This window comes from Thunnus albacares, chromosome 5, assembly GCF_914725855.1.
Source record: "Thunnus albacares chromosome 5, fThuAlb1.1, whole genome shotgun sequence".
NCBI lineage: Eukaryota > Metazoa > Chordata > Actinopteri > Scombriformes > Scombridae > Thunnus > Thunnus albacares.
Window position 1 is genome coordinate 3225752 of NC_058110.1, and position 19468 is coordinate 3245219.

Consider the following 19468-nt stretch of genomic DNA (forward strand, 5'->3'; position numbering starts at 1 on the left):
ACAAAGTGATAAAGGAATATGTAATTATATGTTTAATAATGTTTGACAATATAATTTAATTTCATTCTGAAGAGTATGTTTGTTGTATGTTTGTCTTCCTGTCTTTCCCTCTCAGCCAATCAGCTCAGTGATTCACCTACTCCACTCCAGAGGCTCCTCCATTAAGATCCACTTAGTGCTGACGTCATTAAGCTGCTTACTGCAGCAGGTAAATGGAGAGAGGAACTGAGAAAGATTTGTTAACATTGTTGTGGGACTAAATGATACTGCAGACATCACCATAATGACATGTTTTTGTAGAAAATAGATTATATTGGCCAGACCGGAAGGACTGGGGTTTTTTTCATAGTGTGGAAGCAGAGTTTGTGAGTGATCTGAACAGCCAACATGGAGTGCAGCGGCAAGGTAACTCCTATGTGATCAATAGATGACAATGTTGTAAACTGTCTTGTTCCAGAAAAGAAGCTTGAATGGTCTACTGACAACGATGCAACTCTTGTTTTCCCAAGATGTGTGTGGCTGAAAATCAGTTACATTCTAATATACTTGCGCTGTTAGACATTGATCAAACCGAGACCATTACCAATTAAAGTTCACCAAGAGAGAGAAAAAAGTATTTCTTAAGATTATATAATTATATTTTTATTTTCCAATATGTTTCTGGTTCTGGCTCATCACCACCCACAGTTTTCTGGAAGTGTGAACATCACTCCCAAATCCATTATGCACTACACTGTGTAACAATAGTGTACAACAACAGCACCTTAAAATCAAGCATTTCTAGTCTGCATACTTTTGCAGGGGTAAAAAAAAAATCCAGAACCTTCACTTCAGTGAGAGTAGCAGCATGAATGACCAAATTCTGTGATTCCAGCTTCTCAAATGTGAATATTATCTGTTTTCTTTAGTCCTCTTCAATAGTAAACTGAATATCTTAAGGTTGTAGACTGTTAGTCAGGTAAAAACAAGCCATTTGAGGATGTCACCTTGGGCTATGGGAAACAGCGTCACCATTTTCTGACATTTTATAGATCAAACAACTAATTATTTACTTGAGAAAATAATCAACAGATGAATTGACAATGAAAATAATTGTTAGTTGCAGCCCTAAAGTCCTAGGTGTGAAAATTTACTCAGGCCCATGTAAAAGCTGTTGTGGTTCTAATCCATGTAAACTGCAGGGGCCTGTTGTTTTAGAGGGGCCAGTTAGGTGAACTATGAAACTAAGCATTCATTTTAGTAGACATTATCTAAAGAAATAAACTACAAAGAAGGGTGATGTGTCATTTTCACAACAAAGTTTACTTCTTCAAATCAGTATTATTGCTCTATTGTGATGTAGTACAACAAATCACATAATATTCAGTTAGTTAACTTTTCAACAACAGATTTATGTTCACATCAAAAAGTATCAATGCATTTATCAAATACATGACTTACGCACTTTTCTATATGAATGACATAAAAAGAATATTCTAAAAGCCCTACAGTATGCTATTTACTTTCCGCTTATTACTTATTATACAGCACAGATTAAAAACAAAAGAATAGTGAGAGTGGGTGAGAAATTCTCACAAAGCAACCAGACCTACTGCCTAGACACAAATCACACACCACCACTGAACAAATAAAGGCAAAACTGGAGAAATTCCAAATGATTCAAGGCAGGTTCTGTCCCTGCGACTGTGTCTGTGTATACAACAGCTGCAGTACCCATGCAGGTCAACAACCTACAGTGGTCTACACAATATGGCATTCTGCATTTTTGCTCTGGAGTTAAATACACACAGACAAGCCCGATCGCTTTAATCTGCATTCAAATAACATGACGTTACACTCGTAAACTGTGTGCAGTGCATACGCCAAAGACCAAAGTTGTTATCTTTCGGATCTTTATCTTTTGCATCTGCATTGTGTGGCCCACTGAATATGTGCAATTGTGTTAATGTAATAGACTTCAAATTGTGATGATGTCACAGATTTTTAAATCGTTTTTCTTGGCTTGAGGAAAGTTTTATAAATATAAAGCCCCCATGCATCAAAAAATCATAATAGAGGGAGTCATAAGTGACCTTGTTTGCAGTTCAATGTGTCCTGTCAACAGTTTTACAGATGTCTCTTTTACAGTGGTGGTCTATGGGGAAAATGCTTTTTGGGCCACAGGGGAATTTTTCACTGCAATACCGTGAGTGACTACTGGTAAAAATTGGCTTTGTGGAGCCCTATCCAGCTCTTATAATGCATCCATGGGCCAACCCGTTCCAGGGTAGTGATGTTAATATACTGCAACTTATATTATAAGGTGATTTGAACATGCAATTTGAAGGTGTAAAGTTGTGTTATTTGTACACAGACAGACGCAGAGACACATTTAACCATCAGGAAAGAAAATCAGTGAGCAAAGAGAAAGACAAACAGAGAGGATGTATTAAACTCACATTATTTGCTGTCGAGGTCCACTCTCATGTCTTTCATGGAGCTGAATTATCCATAGTATCCCACTGCATTTGTTGCTGTGATTGTCATTTTCTTCATTGAGAGAACAGGTCATGAATCACCTCCCACCAGCAGTGGGTTGCTGTTTCACTCATTTATGAAACTCAATGTGACCACATATTTCACAAACACAATTATTAAATCATTTTTATTTCAATTACAGATCTGTTTCATATATTTGAGTCCTGGCTTGCCTTGTTTCCTCAGGGAGAGCCTCACTAGGCCTATTTAAAGTATCAAACATTAAAAGTACTAATGGTGAATACACTATATCTGTGAAATAAATATAGAGGAAGGGAAACTGATTGGATGAATGGTTGTCAAAAAAAATCAAAGGACAGACATACGTACAGTATATACAGACCGACAGAGATTTCCATTTTAGTTAGATATTTCACTAAGTTTAATGTAGCAAACAAGGAAATACCCTGCACTCCTTATTTGCAAGGTCCTGGCTCCAAATGGAAAAGATGGCGCCAAACATAAGCTGCAACTCTGGGCTTCAAATCAGCTCCAATGCAAACCAACAGGTGACGTCATACCTCGCTGCGTCCATCTGCATATACAGTCTATGGTCGGAACCAATCGTGATCCAGTATGCAACTTACACAGGTGTGATGTGGATGCTTGAAGCCTCCAGTGCACATACACAGAATGGACTTTTCAGTGAAGTAGAAGATATCTTGTGTCCAGCAGTTCAACTTTTTATATTTGAATATTCATAGATTCTGTTTTTTTCAATGAGGGAGAAGGAGGAGATGTACTTTAAGAATTTTTAAGTAGTCGTTGAACTTTTTTGTGGAAAAACCATATAAGAAACAAATTATTATTCAAGTCAGAGTGTGTTTATATCTCAAGGGGATATTTATGTAGCTGTACGCATTGATCAGCTGTAAAAAATAAAAAATAATGATGAAATCAAATATTGGATTGTTCTTGGTTTTGTCAGATTCTCAATATAAAAATACTCAGACTTTTTGTAGAAAAATGTAAATAACAGTCACTTTAAACACTTGAAACTGACTCAGGTTTAGGGGTCTACTGACTTCTTGGGCCCCTGTGCCTGTGCCTGGTAAGTTTGTCTAGTAATTCATCCATGACTACACTCAGTAATGTGATGTGTTTTATGTGTCTGCACTGTTGTGCTGTCTTTATAACATTTATATTTGCATATCTTTGTGGAAATGATTCTTTGGCAGAGGCAGCACTCCTAACATGTAATTAAGAAGCTATAGTATAGCAAGTGCAACAGTATCAAGTGCAACAGTATCAAGTGCGACAGTATCAGGCACACACACACACACACACTATTACTGTTGCTACTTTTGTCATACATTCATAAATCTGACAGCATTGTTTAAAAAACCTACATGTAAGCAACTGAGAACACTTTTTATCTGTCATAACAGGTGACACCCCAGCTGATGTTGGCTGTGGGGACAGCTGTGATTGGCTCTCTTCAGTTTGGCTACAACACTGGTGTCATCAACGCTCCTCAGAGTGTGAGTATTTTGTTGTGTGAGAGACAAGTAAGAAAGAAGGAGGGAAAATAGACAAGAAATATTTAAAGAGAATTTGTGAGAATAATGACCGGGGAAAGTGGGAGAGCCATGCAATAACACTTATCTTATTTGATTTTATTTGTTTTTATTATATTTTATTTGATTTTTATCTTATTTTATTACTTTTATCCTATTGTGTCCTTCATCGTTTTATTGTGTTCTGTTGTGCTATTTATTGTGTTTTTTTATCTTGCTGTGCAGCACTTTGGAAACCTTGTGTTTGTTAAAATCGTGCTATATAAATAAAGTGGATTGGATTGGAACATATGATACTGAAAGGTATTTTAGTAAAAGTTGAATCCAGACAGTATACTCTACTGTATGCCCTCACTACCCCTCTGTTTATTTGTAGAAGTGAGTTAGTTCACGTAGACCTAAAAGGTTAATCTCAAACTTTACATTTCATTGTTAAAATTATGAGAAAAAACACATGGGTTAAGGCATAGTCCCGAATAGCTTAAAATCGTATTTATAAGTACACCAGCTATATTAAAATATCTGTGGAAGCTAATGAAGCATGAAGCATGCCTCAGAGTAGAAATAAATCAGTTTAGAAAACTTTATTTATATAACTCATTTTGTACTAGACATAGGAAAACTTTCACATGAATTATTCAGTTACAAATGATGAAATACTCGTTATTATGAAAGCTACAAAGACAAATATTATGCTTTTAAATGAAGTGAGTGGAGAATCCTTGCCTAATGGTCTAGAATGATGACAACACCCTCAGTTTGACTCTGGCCAGTGACTTGTTTTTTTGCATGCTAAACTAAGTCTCTGAGTCAAGTGACAAGCTTCTGAGCTGGTCAGCCTGACAGAAATCTGCAATGACAGGGAGCAGGTTAATGAGATAATGCAGCAGTATGTTGGAGGCATGAAGGATTAAGGAGCTTAAGGTTGCCATACAAGTTAAAGATGCTGTGCATGCAGTTGGACCACTACCTAAGCTCATAAGGTGTCCCTCTGCCAAACTGTGATTTTATTATACTGGGACATTTCATTGTGAATAGTAAATAGTTCTGCTGGGCTTATTTTATGTACTGTGTTGCTTTCTAGTGTCTTTGGTTTGTTTTGTTTTGTGGATATCAGCGGTAAAACCCAGAGCAGACTTTTGAGTTGTGTTTCTTTTATGTTTGTGAAACTGGATTGAATTGAACTGGTTTGGGATAGTGGGGAAAACAAAATAGACCCTTGAGACAGAATGGATTGAATTCTGAGACTGTGGGACGAGTTACACACTCACACACACTGAAAAACCCGAACCCTTCTCCACTCTTTATCATTACCCGGCACCCCTGTACACAACAGGACTTAATTATTTTCCCTTCAGTCGAGAATATATCTCAGCTTTCACTCTGGCATCCTCTATCAGCTGTGCTGGTGAGTCAGTGACACCGTGCTACTAAATCCCATGATCTCTTGAAAGTATTAGCTCAAGTTGGCTGGCTGACTCAATTGGGACTAGAAATCATGTCTGTTGCTAGGTCGTTAGTAAGGGTTGGCCTACTTGCTGGAGAAGTAAACTACGTGTCATTACATAGGAGTCTACTGACATGAGTGATTGTTTTCTAGGAATTAATCATACCCCATGTATTTACATGGAAATTGCGATAACACTAGCAAAAAGGTTTTTTTATTTTTAGAGCAAATTGCCCCACAATATGAACATATTTTGTTTTATATTTTGTTGGTAACAGTTGTATAATCGCAATATTACACTCGAGGGTGCTTATGGATGCTGGGCTCGCAAGCACCTTGTTCCTGACTGCATCACTGTCATGCCAACAATGACGATAAAGCACACCCTCTCTTGTAATATTGTTTAATTAACTTAAAGCTCCATCATCAGCTCTTATCAAATATAGATCTAGAATTTTTTAAAACAATATATACAATATTTAAACAATATTTGTCTCAAATCATGATATAAAGGACAGTCGAGAATGAAATGAATGTACAGCGGTATCTGTATTGTTGCTATGGTTACAACCAGTCTAATCTAGACTGTATCAGCACGAAGACTTTATTGTCATTATCAGAGGTGGAAAATAGATTTGTCAGCTCATATATCAGGAAATGGTTAGTCTAGTGTTGATTGTGTGTGGTGTTGATTGTATAGGAATAAAATTGTGACACTGCCCATTCCTAGTCCACATCTAGAAGGATCTGAGAATGTGGAAATGAAATTGGGTATAACACTGACAAGAATCTACAGCCATGCTAGTAGCTCTGTGAGACTGTACTTTGCTAAATGCTAACGTCAGCATGCTCACAGTGACAATCATGATGATCCTTCCAATAGTTGTTGAGATATTTCAGTCTGGACCAAAATGGTGGAGCCATAGCAACTGAGCCTACTGTGTGCTGTTTTGTGATTCAGATCATTGAGAACTTCTACAATGAGACCTGGACCAGCAGGTTTTCAGAGCCCATCTCTCAGACCACTTTAACAGCTCTGTGGTCGCTCTCTGTAGCCATTTTCTCTGTGGGAGGAATGTTCGGCTCCTTCTCTGTTGGCCTCTTCGTCAACCGCTTCGGCAGGTATGACTCTTCCTGTGACCAACAACACTATTAATCACTCCTTCCAATAGACATGACAAACAGAGTGTTAATGAATACTCTTGTTATTTCTCCTAAAGGAGGAACTCCATGCTCATGACCAATGTGCTCGCTTTTATTGCTGCTGCATTTATGGGCTTCTCCAAGCTGGCTGCTTCCTGGGAGATGCTCATCATTGGACGCTTCATAGTGGGTCTCTACTCAGGCCTGTCCACTGGCTTTGTACCAATGTATGTTGAGGAAATCTCACCCACATCTCTCCGTGGAGCATTAGGCACTCTGCATCAGCTTGGTGTAGTGATCGGCATTCTCATGGCACAGGTGAGATCCTCAACCCCTCGAACCCCAACTGTCCACATCATCTCCCCCCTTTTACTAGTTATAAGACTCAACCTATAGTATGTCTATCACTTTTTAACTTGACATCAAGCATTGAGTTTCCTTTGCATTATTTCATACATAAATTCTCAAACAAGGGCCAGCCAAAAAAATGTAAAAAGTGGCCAATTCTCAAAATGATAGCTGGGTGAAAAAATGTGGTGGCTGGCATAATGCACATTTCCACATCACTTGTTCCATCAGTACAAATATGCCCCAATTCATAGGGCACGAGGGGTCACTGAATGGTTTGATGAGATGACAATGATTTGAATCATATGCTTTGACCTTCGCAGTCACCAGATCTCAACCCTTTTGAACACCTATGGGAGATTTTGGATTGATGTGTTAGACAGCACTCCCCACCACCATCATCAAACCACCAAATGAGGGGATCTTTTTGAAGAATGGCGTTCTTAGCCTTGGCATTGATTCTACAGTCTCTGAAGTCTTCTGAAGGGATCAACACCATTCTTCAAAAAGATATTCCCTTATTTGGTGTTTTGATACTCATACTCATCATTTTCATACTCATCAAACCATTCAGTGACCCCTCATGCCCTGTGAACTGGGGCATTGTCATCCTGGAAGAGACCACTCCCATCAGGATAAAAATGTTTCATCACAGGTTAAAGGTGATGACTCAGAACAACTTTGTATTGATTTGCAGTGACCCTTCCCTCTAAGGGGACAAGTGGACCCAAACCATGCCAGCAAAATGCCCCCCACAGAATAACAGAGCCACCGGATCCCCTCACTGTAGGGGTCAACCATTCAGACCTGTACCAGTTTTTCCTTTAATTTGTCATCTGTCTGTATATGTAAAACATGTACTTTGTATGTATGTATAGACTATGTATTTTTTTTTTCAAAATACACAATCTCCATTTTATTTCTATGCTTCACCCTATCTCTCCCATTGTTAACAAATGCTCCTCAGGCTATGAACAAATGTCCTGTGCTATAAGTTGGTTCCTATTAGCAACCCAAGGAAACATCTTAATCAGAGTAATGCCTTAGTCTCATAAGTTATTGTGTGGATCTAAACCTATAAAGCAGGTCTGGACAATGTTTGGCTGCACAGGTGTTTAATGATTGATCCACCAGTTGCTCTGGCAGGACTAACCATGATAAAATTATACTGTTTATCTGACTGGACTGACATATCTGGAGGACCACAAGGGTCACGGAAAAAGTAATAAATCATTTAATTAATTAATAACTAATTGTACAATAAAAACAGGAATTCATTCATTCATTCACAAATCAATTAATTAATCCATAAATAAATAGACCAAATTACAAAGTAATTCATTATTTGATATTCTAATGGGCAATAAAATCAAATAATGAATTACTTTGTAACTTGATCTATTTATTTATGGATTAGTTAATTGATTTGCAAACTAATGAGTTCATCCCTGTTTTTATTGTACAATTAGTCATTAAGTAATTAAATTATTTATTACTATTTCTGTGACATTCCGTGAATGTTTGTTTGTTTGTTTTTACAAAACTGGTAATAAGCAAATGTACATGGTATGATAACTATCAATTTTCATACTATGGTATAACCATGAAACCGGGATACCTCTGCATCCCTAGTGCTCACCTTCAATGTCAGTTCAAACATGTGTACTTGCATTACAACTATTTTGGAGCCACGTGTGGCCGACTATGCAACTTACACAAGTGTAATGTGGAAACTTGAAGCCTCCGGTGCGCATACACTGAGAATGAGCTTGACAGGGAAGTAGGACGCGTTTTGTGTCTAGCAGAAAAACTTTTGACATGAAAAATATTTGGATGTTCATGGATTCTGGATTTTTTTAATGAGGGAGGAAAAACCATATCAGACACAAGTTATTAGTCGAAGCAGAGTGTTTTCATATTCTTTAAAACATGTCTGGAGGGGTTACTGTAATTAAAAATATAATAAATGAATTATTATTTTATTACAAACAAAAATAAACAAACACCTCAAAGTAAGAAAAAATCTTTCACATTTTTATGTTCATGTGTGATTTAGTGGCTATGACTTATAATAAACACAGCATATACTCTTTCTATATGTGTAAGCAGTGACCTGTGTTTTTTGTGTAGATTTTTGGGATTGAATCCATCATGGGGAACACCACCCTGTGGCCCCTCCTGTTAGGTTTCACTCTACTGCCAGCTATTGTGCAGTGTGTCCTGCTACCCTTCTGTCCTGAAAGCCCTCGATACCTCCTCATCAATTGCAATGAGGAGAGCAAAGCCCATAGCGGTGAGACACACATACATACAGAAATACACATTTCACAAAACACACAATAAGAAACAATGTGACATTGACAAGAGTAAATAATGTTCACAGTGATCCTAACTCAATTATTAATAATGTGGTACATATCGTACATAGAAAGTGCATTTGAAGGGGATCTTTCGATAGCCTGTATGAACAGGAGGACTGATTACAGCAAGGAAAACCTCTTTCAGTGGTCATATGGGCCCCTGACTGTTATTTTAAGACACACTTGAAAAATTGTGAACCTGTCCTTTAATACCTCATCTTTTGACTATCCTACTAAACCTATCTGGCACCACTAATTTCAAAACCCTAGCGAAGACAGTGTGTGACAGCTTTATTTCCACATTGACATAGATGTGACTTGTCTTCCAGTGTTAATGAAGCTGCGAGGCACTGACGAGGTAAACGAGGACATGCAGGAGATGAGGGAGGAGAGCCAGAAGATGATGAGGGAGAAGAAAGTGACCATACTTGAGCTGTTCCGGTCTCCCAACTACCGTCAGCCCATCTTTGTTGCCATCATGCTGCATCTCTCACAGCAGCTGTCTGGAATCAACGCTGTAAGTCAAAGGACCAGAGGGACACAACGTACAATCTAATGAATCTTTTTTATTATCGGTCACATGTGTGGGTCAATACTGAGTCCACATCTTCAAAACTCTTCACACAGTCAACTTTACCAACACATTGCTGTGCACAGCAGGTCATTTTACACACAAAAGCAAATCTCTGAAGTATTAATTCACTTTGTGATCTCCAATTTTGTTATTGTGGATATGTATTTTGATTGTTGATAGTTTAAGAAATATGTATATTGTATAAATACAGTAAGATTTATACCTCTCTAAAGAACATACTACAGTGCATTCTACAGGAACGAGTCATAGAAACACAGCAGGGAAGCTTTCAGTGGGCTTTATTTCTGACACTTTGTCTTGTTTTTTGATTGAATATAGATTTATTTCAGTGTGGTTATGATTTAGCAGATTGCTGTCTGTATGAATATATGTTAGTGTTTGAAAACAATGCAAATGTGTCACAGTTGGGTCCATAATTGTTGACTGTGTGAAACTGTAAGATATATACAGCTGCACCATTCTTGCACCATATTTTTTTAAATGGTAGCTCAAATGTGTAATGTGGAAAGTGTTGCTATCACCAACTCTCAGCTTGACATGATATTATAGAATATCATATAATGCATGAGTAATATATTCATTAGGTAGACACAATCATTATTCAGTATGAATGCTAATGATGCTGGACGTGTAAATAGAAAACATGTTAGCTGCCCCCAAGTGGCCAAAAAAGAGACTGTCCAGCTTCTGTTCCTTATGTTACTTCATGCTCTGCAGGTGTTTTACTACTCCACTGGGATCTTTGAGAGAGCAGGTGTGCCCCAGCCTGTCTATGCAACAATTGGAGCAGGGGTGGTCAACACTGCCTTCACTGTGGTTTCTGTAAGTCACAAAAAGGAAATCATTTTTAAAAAAATAAACAAAAAGTCTTTGGTTCCAGGATGTTCGTAACATGTTTCTCCCTGTCTGTGCAGTTGTTTATTGTGGAGCGTGTAGGTAGAAGACCACTCCAGCTTACTGGATTGATGGGAATGGCATTTTCAGCAGTTCTTCTAACTGTGGCCATGGCATTGTTGGTAAGTGTATGATGATGCCAACCATGAATATTTAACATGTATAGTGATTGCTGTTACTATGTGACATGTTATATGATTAAAAGTGTCATTATAACAACATCACTCCGGGGTGCATTTTAAATGTGATACATCACCTTTACTATTTTCCAAAATATGGAATAAAAATAAAACATGATTCAAAATGATGTAGTTATTTTTATTTGTAGTGATTTATTGTGTATAAATTCAGATTTTCTGTGTGATACTGTAGCTGTACAACATTTAAATGATGTGAGTGAAAGCATCCCTGGTGTGCTGTTTTCCTCAGGACCAGCTCAGATGGATGTCTTATGTCAGCATTGTGGCCATCTTCAGCTTTGTAGCCTTCTTTGAAATTGGCCCCGGCCCCATTCCCTGGTTTATTGTGGCCGAGCTCTTCAGCCAGGGGCCCCGGCCCGCAGCCATCGCAGTTGCTGGCTTCTCCAACTGGTCTGCCAACTTCTTAGTGGGCATGGGTTTTCAGTATGTTGAGGTAAGGCAGCCTTTAATTTAAAATCAGAATAGCATTGTGCCATTCAGTCACAAACACCATCAACCTTCCAAACTGTTGCTCGACTAATCATTTAAAACAAACTATGTTTTGCCTTTAATTTCCCTGCAGCAACTGTGTGGCCCCTACGTCTTCATCATCTTCACCGTCCTGCTGCTGGGCTTCTTCGTCTTCACCTATTTCAAGGTGCCAGAGACCAAGGGTCGCACCTTTGACGAGATCGCAGCGGGCTTCCAACAGTTGGCTGGTCGCGGTGCTGACAAGTACTCAGCACCTGAAGAGTTCAGCACCCTCAGGGGGGACGATCTCGACCTTTGAAACCTGTTTCAAATATCCCATAAACTAACGTTAGGGATAGTACCACTCATGGGATTTAGTCTTTACACAGACTACTGAGAACATCACTGTTAGTCACTATGGGCTCAGTTTGGAGCCTAAGAAGTCTGTTTTCAGCACTTTCTATGCTGCTAAAAACAGCATCTTATGGGTTAAATAATTGAGTGAAGGAGAGGCAGGATGTGCTGCAGAAGGAGAACAGGGTGTGTTTGCAATGTAGATATTTGAAGTTATACTCTTGTAATATTCTTATTTAAAAGAGAAAATTTAAAAATTCAACCTATGCTCTTAAATTGTTACCTCTCTTATGTGCAGCTTGGTGGTCTGAGCAGTCATTATGAAAACATAGTCATCATCTGCCAGGCACGGCTGCATCATGTTCTGGCTTCACTGCGGTTTTGTTCCATCCTTCGCACAGTGTCATAACCCACAAGGAGTGCACCAGAGCATTTTGTTTTTTGAGAGAAGAGAGCCGCCCCTCTACCTGGACAGGAAGCCAGGTACCGGGGCAGTCATGGCAGCAGTGGTGTCATAAAATCTTGCAATTTTCCATTTCCAAGATGAACCTCTCATTGTCCATGGTGAGAAGTATCCTCTGACTGGTTGACTTCTGGTCTAGTGCCACTGGTTATAATGTAATGTTGATGTAGTGATGTGATATATGATAGGGAGTCTGCACAGGGTATTTTATTTTGAAAATTGCCCGGACACTCTATGCCATTCCTGTGCTGACTCTGTGTAGCTTGACGTGGCATCTATCATAAATAGACTAAGCTCGTATGTTTAGTGGAGCAGAAAGCAACTGTTAACCGGACACCTCAAACTGCAAACAATGTCAGTTATGACTCTTTCATTTATGAACTTTTGATCTATGGAGGTTTTATATTTGTAAACCTTTCCTCGAGCCAAGGAAAGCGATTTAAAAGTCTGTGACGTCATCACAATGTAAAGTCTATGGGCTGAGCGGGAACTCGGGGAAACACTACTGCGCATATTCAGTGGGCCGCACAACGCGGAAGCAAACCCAGAAGCCAGGAACTTTTTTTGGCATATGTGCCAGCCGAGCAATTCCCATAGGACTGAATGGGCGCCATTTTTGTCCAGTGTCCAGCTCTTATAATAAATCCATGCTGTGTCACAACAGGTGTTCTGTTGATATGTGCTACCTATCGAGATGTGCTACTTTGCGGTTCTGCGCATATGCACACATGCACATGACCCACAATCTTGGGCTCTGTTTCCATGTCCATAAATCTATGCAACCTTTCTGTTGTGCATGCTGTTGAGACTTTATACACATTTATACATTTACGTATACTATATATGTGTGAATACTTGGTAAAATGTATTTGGTAATTTTAATGTATATGGTAGAGACATTTCCTAATACAGTATATTCTGAATGTCCTGACAAGCAACTCAAAATCTTTTTCATAACTTTTTATCTAGCTGGAATTTAAAATATAATGGGTTTTATCTCTCCACATAAAATTAAAATTTATAAAATTAGCACATTTACTGTCTTCGGGGTAATAATAATAAAGATGTGATGAATGGATAGACTCTGCTATTCATTCGCGCTATGGTAGCATTTTGTGACAAGGCAGCATAAATCGTCAGAACACCGGAACACAACGCAGACACGCCCTGTGCTCCCTCCGGCGAACACGATGTTATAATGTCCATTGGTGCTCCCTAGTGGTGTAATTGAGTGAGGAAAGTGAGAATGCATTTAATGAGTTTTCCTCTCTCTTTAGACATGAGCACAATAATAGTGCCAGCAGGTAGCTCTTGTGCAGAGAAAGTTTGAAACAATAGTCTAACTACCTTGATTAAAATAGAAAACTAGTAACAATAATTGAGGAGAGGTTTTGAAAGCTGAAAGAGAAGTTATACAACAGCCACGGAGGTGCAAATGGCATGTATTGAATATTCCGGTGAGTTTATTTATATATTTATTGGGACCATGTACAGTGTTAAACATAAATGTTACCATTTGATGTACTGTACTAGTGTTGATAGACCAATACAACACTAGTACAGTACATCAAATGTTGATGTACTGTAGCTAATTTTCATCTACAGTCCCTTTGGCAGGTCACAATTAAAATATATAACAGCACAATAACAATCAGTACAAAGCAAAAAAACACACAGGACACATAATACAAAATACAAAGCTACACACATTAGCACATCACATACACCCACAATGTCAACTAGAAATTAATAATGTAAGCTTGTCAAATTAAAAGCAAGATTATTTGTGTTCATGAGAAGACAATGAGATGAAATTTAGAGTCAGTGGTTACAGAGCTGAGTAGTTTTTAGCAGATTTTTTAATTTGGTCTTGAACGTACTGATTGAACTGCAGCTCTTCATATCATCAGGTAGGGCATTCCACTGAGTTGTGGCTTTCACAGAGAAAGCTGACTGTAGAAATGCAGTGCAACGAAATGGTATGGTACAATCTTGTATAGAGGATATTCTGGAGGATCTAGTAGAACTTACTGAGCGAGTACACACAAAGTCACATAGTGGAGGAGGCCAAACCATTTAAGATTTTATAAACCAGGCACAAATTTGAGAATAATCTAAAATTCTCAAAGCTCAGTAAAAATGTATTTCTCCAGTACCCCACAGTGATGGAAATGCATTGGCTTTTTGTCCAGAGTTTTTAGAGTTTGTTTGTAAAAGGACCCAAGAAGTCTTAAGGCTGTTTCTCCAACCTGGCCCCAACATGTGATGCAATAAGACATATGGGAAAGAATAATAGCACGCATAAATATCTTGGCTGCGTCCAAAGAGAGACAGTTTCTAATATGTCTAAAATTTGCGATGCTGAACTTTATGATTTTAACTATTTTTTTTAACATGTTTCTTAAAGTTCGAATTTGGATCTAGTGTCACACCAAGATATTTAAAATCAGTGACTATGTCAGTTCTTTCACCTTTGATGAGAATATCAGCGTTAGGAGGTTGTACCATAGTTTTAGAGAAAAACATACCCTTTGTCTTGTTTACATTTAGACTCAGACATGATTGATCAAGCCAATGTGTGATCCTTTCCAATGCAATTGTTAGCTTAGCAGCAGCTAACTCAGCTGTTTTTGCATGTGTGTACACAACAGTGTCATCTGCATATATTTCCAGTTCTACATCATGACACGGTTGAGGAAGATCATTAATATATAGGCTTGATAATAGGGGACCTAACACTGGTCCTTGAAGACACCCATTGTGCACTTAATGTTACTGGACCATGCATCACAAACTTTAATACATTGGGCCCTATTTTAACAATATAAAGCGCACAGTCTGAAGTGCATGGCGCAAGTGCATTTGGGGTGTGTCCAAATTCACTTTTGCTATTTTAACGGTGGAAAAATGGTCACTGCGCCAAGTACATGGTTCAAAGGGGTTGTCCATAGTCGCCTAATTAATCATGTGTTTTGGGCGTAAAATGCAATAAACCAATCAGAGTGTCATCTCCCATTCCCTTTAAAAGCCATGTGTGCTTGCACCTTGGCAGATTGCTATTATGATGGCGCATTTGCCAAGTAGTAAGAAGGACTGTTCTCTGCAGAGGAAACAGATCTGCTAATGTGCAAAGTGAAAGCACACAATCCATAACAAGCACACTGGCTGCTCCTGGATCCTCCCGTGGCCCCAGACCACCAGTTTAAGGTCCTGTTCATTAATTTGTTGCAAATGTATTTTTGTTTGATTTTTGAAAAGGTTTATATTTTAATTACAGCTTTGGTTTCTTTAAATTCATTTTGTTCAGTCATGGATTAACAGATAAAACCAGCAGGGTTTTAATTGCTGAAAGTATGGAAACCTGATCACTTTACTCTCAAAAATGGTAAAGAATATTTGTTAAATATTGTTCAAAACTTAAATCATTAATTTTAATCATGTAATGAATCATTAAACACAGTTATCAGGATTTGATCAGCTCTCCATGGTGCTAATCCTGCTGCTGGCAGCAGCTAGAAGCTGTGCAGATTTATTTCCTTCTTTAATTTAATCATTGTTTTCACTTTATTTCCTCATGTGTCCCTCATGTCCTCATGTATTAATGTAGCAGGAAAGTCGATCTGTGTCTGATCTGTTCTTGTCCATCTGTTTAAATACCTACATGTATTGCCACAATTTGGTCAAATAATTAGATAATTTTATCCGTCATTACTGCGATTAGTTCATTCTGATGAATATCATGACTAAGCATTATGACATGTATTTTTTAAAATATGTTGATGTACACAATAATAATCTTTCACATTGTAATCCTTTTATTTGTCATCTTTTGCATGTTTGGGCACTGCTGCACATCCGTGTGTGTGTAAAAAGCAGAGTGCACACGCGTTGTGCACCTGCCTATGTAGCCACATAGTACTATGTTGATAATGCGCCCTTAAAATAATAACAGTGAAACACTGCACCATTGACTTCAGACCAGGTTTTTGTTGGTCAATAGTGCAATCGCTCTCTGCTTCCTCAAGATAGCAATGCTCCAACAATGCGCTTGACCATACCTCATTTTAAGACCAACATGCCCATGGGCACTCTGATGGGCGCAAGTGCGTTTGCTATTTAAACAATGTGGGCGCTGGACGGGAAAATGACTACTGTGTCGGTCCTAACCTAACTAAGACACTTGCCTCGCGCTTGGAGCCATTTTGCACCGGGTGTAAGATAGGGCCCATTGTATCCTATTAGATAAATATGAAGACATCCATGCCAGTGCTCTAGATGAGAAGTTATATTTGGAGAGTTTTGATATTAAAACATCATTATCGACTGTGTCGAATGCTTTACGCAGATCTAAAAATACAGCACCAACTACTCCTCCTGTATCAAGTCTTAATTTAATTTGCGCTATTAAGTGCAAGGTAGCAGTTTTGGTGGAATGATTTGCTCTAAAGCCAAATTGCATACAATATAGACCAAAATTGCTCGTGTTAAGAAATGTTGTCAGTTGTTCAATGACAACTTTCTCAGCAACCTTTGAGAGTACTGGTAGTATACTTATTGGTCTGTAGTTACTGGCTTGAGGGCAGTCTCCAGATTTAAAAATAGGTGTGACAATAGCACATTTCCAGTCATCAGGAAAGGAGCTGTGTTTAAAAGACAAATTAATTAAATGAGCAATGAGGGGAGTTAAAATATCTTTGTGAGATTTAACAAACTTGGTGTCAAATTGGAAAGCGTCTCTACTTTTGGAGCTTTTTATGGAGCTGATGATTTTGTTTACTTGTAACTCATTAGTCTCTAGCAGCTCGAAAACCTAGCTTGTAGCATCTATATGAACAATATCCAGTTTCCTTTTCATAAATTATTTTCCTAACTCATATACAGACTCAAGAAAAAAATTATTAAAGACAGAAGCAACAGTAAGATGGTCTTCAATTAACTTTCCCTGTACTTTGACTGGTAAGCTAGTCCCTTAACTGCTAGCTAAACAACAAATTAGCATTATTGTTGTTGCTAAACTTGAGAATTTGTTGCTTTATTATATGTTGGAAAAAAAACAGGATGAGCTAATAACCTGATGAAGCTACCGATGGTATGGTTTCACTTGAAATTGTTGAATACTGTGCATTTAGAAAAAATGTTAAGTTAGATGTTGGTTAATTCAGCTACAAGTAGAAACAATCAATGTTTTATATATTTTCTGTCCTTTTGTTGTAACTTATGTTCTCGGTAAGCTAGTCCCTTAAGCTGGACAAATACAATTAATTTCTAGACTAAAATGTGTAAATGAAATGTAATTTAAATGTATAGTTATTGAGAAATGAGTAGTATGTAAGGATATTATGTATTGGTGTCCTGAGAAGAAACACAAATGAACTGTTGATATGGACAACTGAGTGATTACTCTGCACGTTTTGAGCAGGTTGTTTTTTTGTTGAGACTATACTACAGACAGAACTATGCTGCTTAAGTCGCCGTCATTCCACTGCCTCATGGTCTCCATCTCCATCATCACCATCTTCTCACCACTCTCTGGATCTTCATCATCATCTTCAGTCCTCATCTCCACTACTCATCAGATTCAACCTTCTTCATCTTCTCCATCCTCTTAGAAGGCAAGTTTTCCTTGCTAAGAGTGGCGGTAGGAACTCTAGTACACTCAAACTCATGAAACAGGGCTGGACAAACATAAAGACTGATTTCATATTCCCTTTTACTTTTTCTACGAAAGGTATAAACTTTCGTTCTGAGACCTCATTTTTATTTTTTTGTTGTGTGAGAGCTGCGAAGCAGCTTGCACATTATGTTATCTTCGCTCTTTATTATTATTTTGTGAGAGCTGCGAAACATGGCCTGATGCACTTAATGGACCATAACTCTTCAATGCTGAACTGGATTGACACCGAATTTGGGCATCTTTTACAAACAATGACAGTGCACTAGTGTGTGAAATTTAATACAATTCTACCCACAGAGGGCGCTACTGTAATATTATAACATATAATATTTACAGTTCTGTTGTCTTTAATGAAATGAAAGTTGGTACACAAGTTCTCCAAGTCAATGTGCATGACATGTTGAAACATGGCACCAATAGTCCCCACCTTGTGGCCATTAGTGAAATACCAACAAACTAGTAATTAAGTTCCATATCTTTTAAATATATTGTTCCATGGTCACCAAATCCAGCTGAGTTGAATAGATGTGGATGCTGAACAAGACTGTAGCATTTGACAAAATTTCACCTGTAGGCGGCACAACAAGATTTTGTTACTGCCAATGCAAGCAGCAGCTTGCATTGGCAGTAGCAGTAGCAACAGCTAGCAGCAACAGCTAGCAGTTTGCAGCTCTCACACAAAATTTCTTTAGAAATTGCAGGATTTTCTAGTCATTATTATTGTGTGATTCGCACACTATGTCATCTTCTATGTTATCTTCACTCTTTATTATCATTGTATGAGAGCTGCAATGCAGCTCAATCACTGTGTTATCTTCGCTCTTTATTGTGTGAGAGCTGGAGAGCAGCTCGCACACTACTACTTATCTTCACTTAATTATTTGTGAGAATGCTGAAAGCATTCAAACTATTGTTATCCAAATCTATATTTATTATTATTATTATTATTATTATTATTATTAGTGTGAATGCTGAAATCACCATTGTTATCCAAATCTTTATTAGTGTGAATGCTGAAATGCTGAATGCTGAACATCAAAATGTTCAGCTCTTTAAGGACATTCATGCTATTACTTTTCATCTTTCTAGCATATTCCATGGATTTTTTATATATTTTTAAAATATTAAAATTTATAACGGAAAGTCTATGGGAGGAATGTCTGAAAGCTAATATCTGGAAAACTAAAAAGTGCTAAACTATTCATATCTGATGTACAGGTCCACCATTTTGGATTTTTTGATAAACACGTTTCTGTTGGCACATATTTCATCTAATCTTCACCAAACTTGGTACGTACCATATTTAGAGGACCTAGACAAAACTTGTTCATTTGTTTTTTGATATCACTTATGGTTTGTTTGTTATTGGTTATCAAAGTTTTGAAGGAGGGGCCTAACGCACTTAATGTGGGAATGTTGTACACAAGGTGACATTACAGAAGTGTGTAACATTTCCTAAAATTCTGACCACAGGGGGCGCTAAAGTAACTTTATAACATGATATTT

The 19468-nt window shown here is 37.9% G+C and overlaps 1 protein-coding gene across 1 annotated transcript; it reads left to right on the top strand.

The window, feature by feature from the left end:
* The first annotated feature begins 231 nt into the window (after positions 1-231).
* On the top strand, positions 232-13775 carry LOC122982346 (solute carrier family 2, facilitated glucose transporter member 1-like). Its single transcript, XM_044351566.1, has 10 exons — positions 232-405; positions 3906-3998; positions 6443-6603; positions 6702-6942; positions 9103-9265; positions 9662-9849; positions 10645-10749; positions 10842-10943; positions 11251-11454; positions 11584-13775. Exons 1-10 carry the CDS (start codon positions 388-390, stop codon positions 11788-11790), a joined length of 1482 nt encoding a protein of 493 aa, XP_044207501.1. The 5' UTR covers positions 232-387; the 3' UTR covers positions 11791-13775.
* Positions 13776-19468: the final 5693 nt, after the last annotated feature.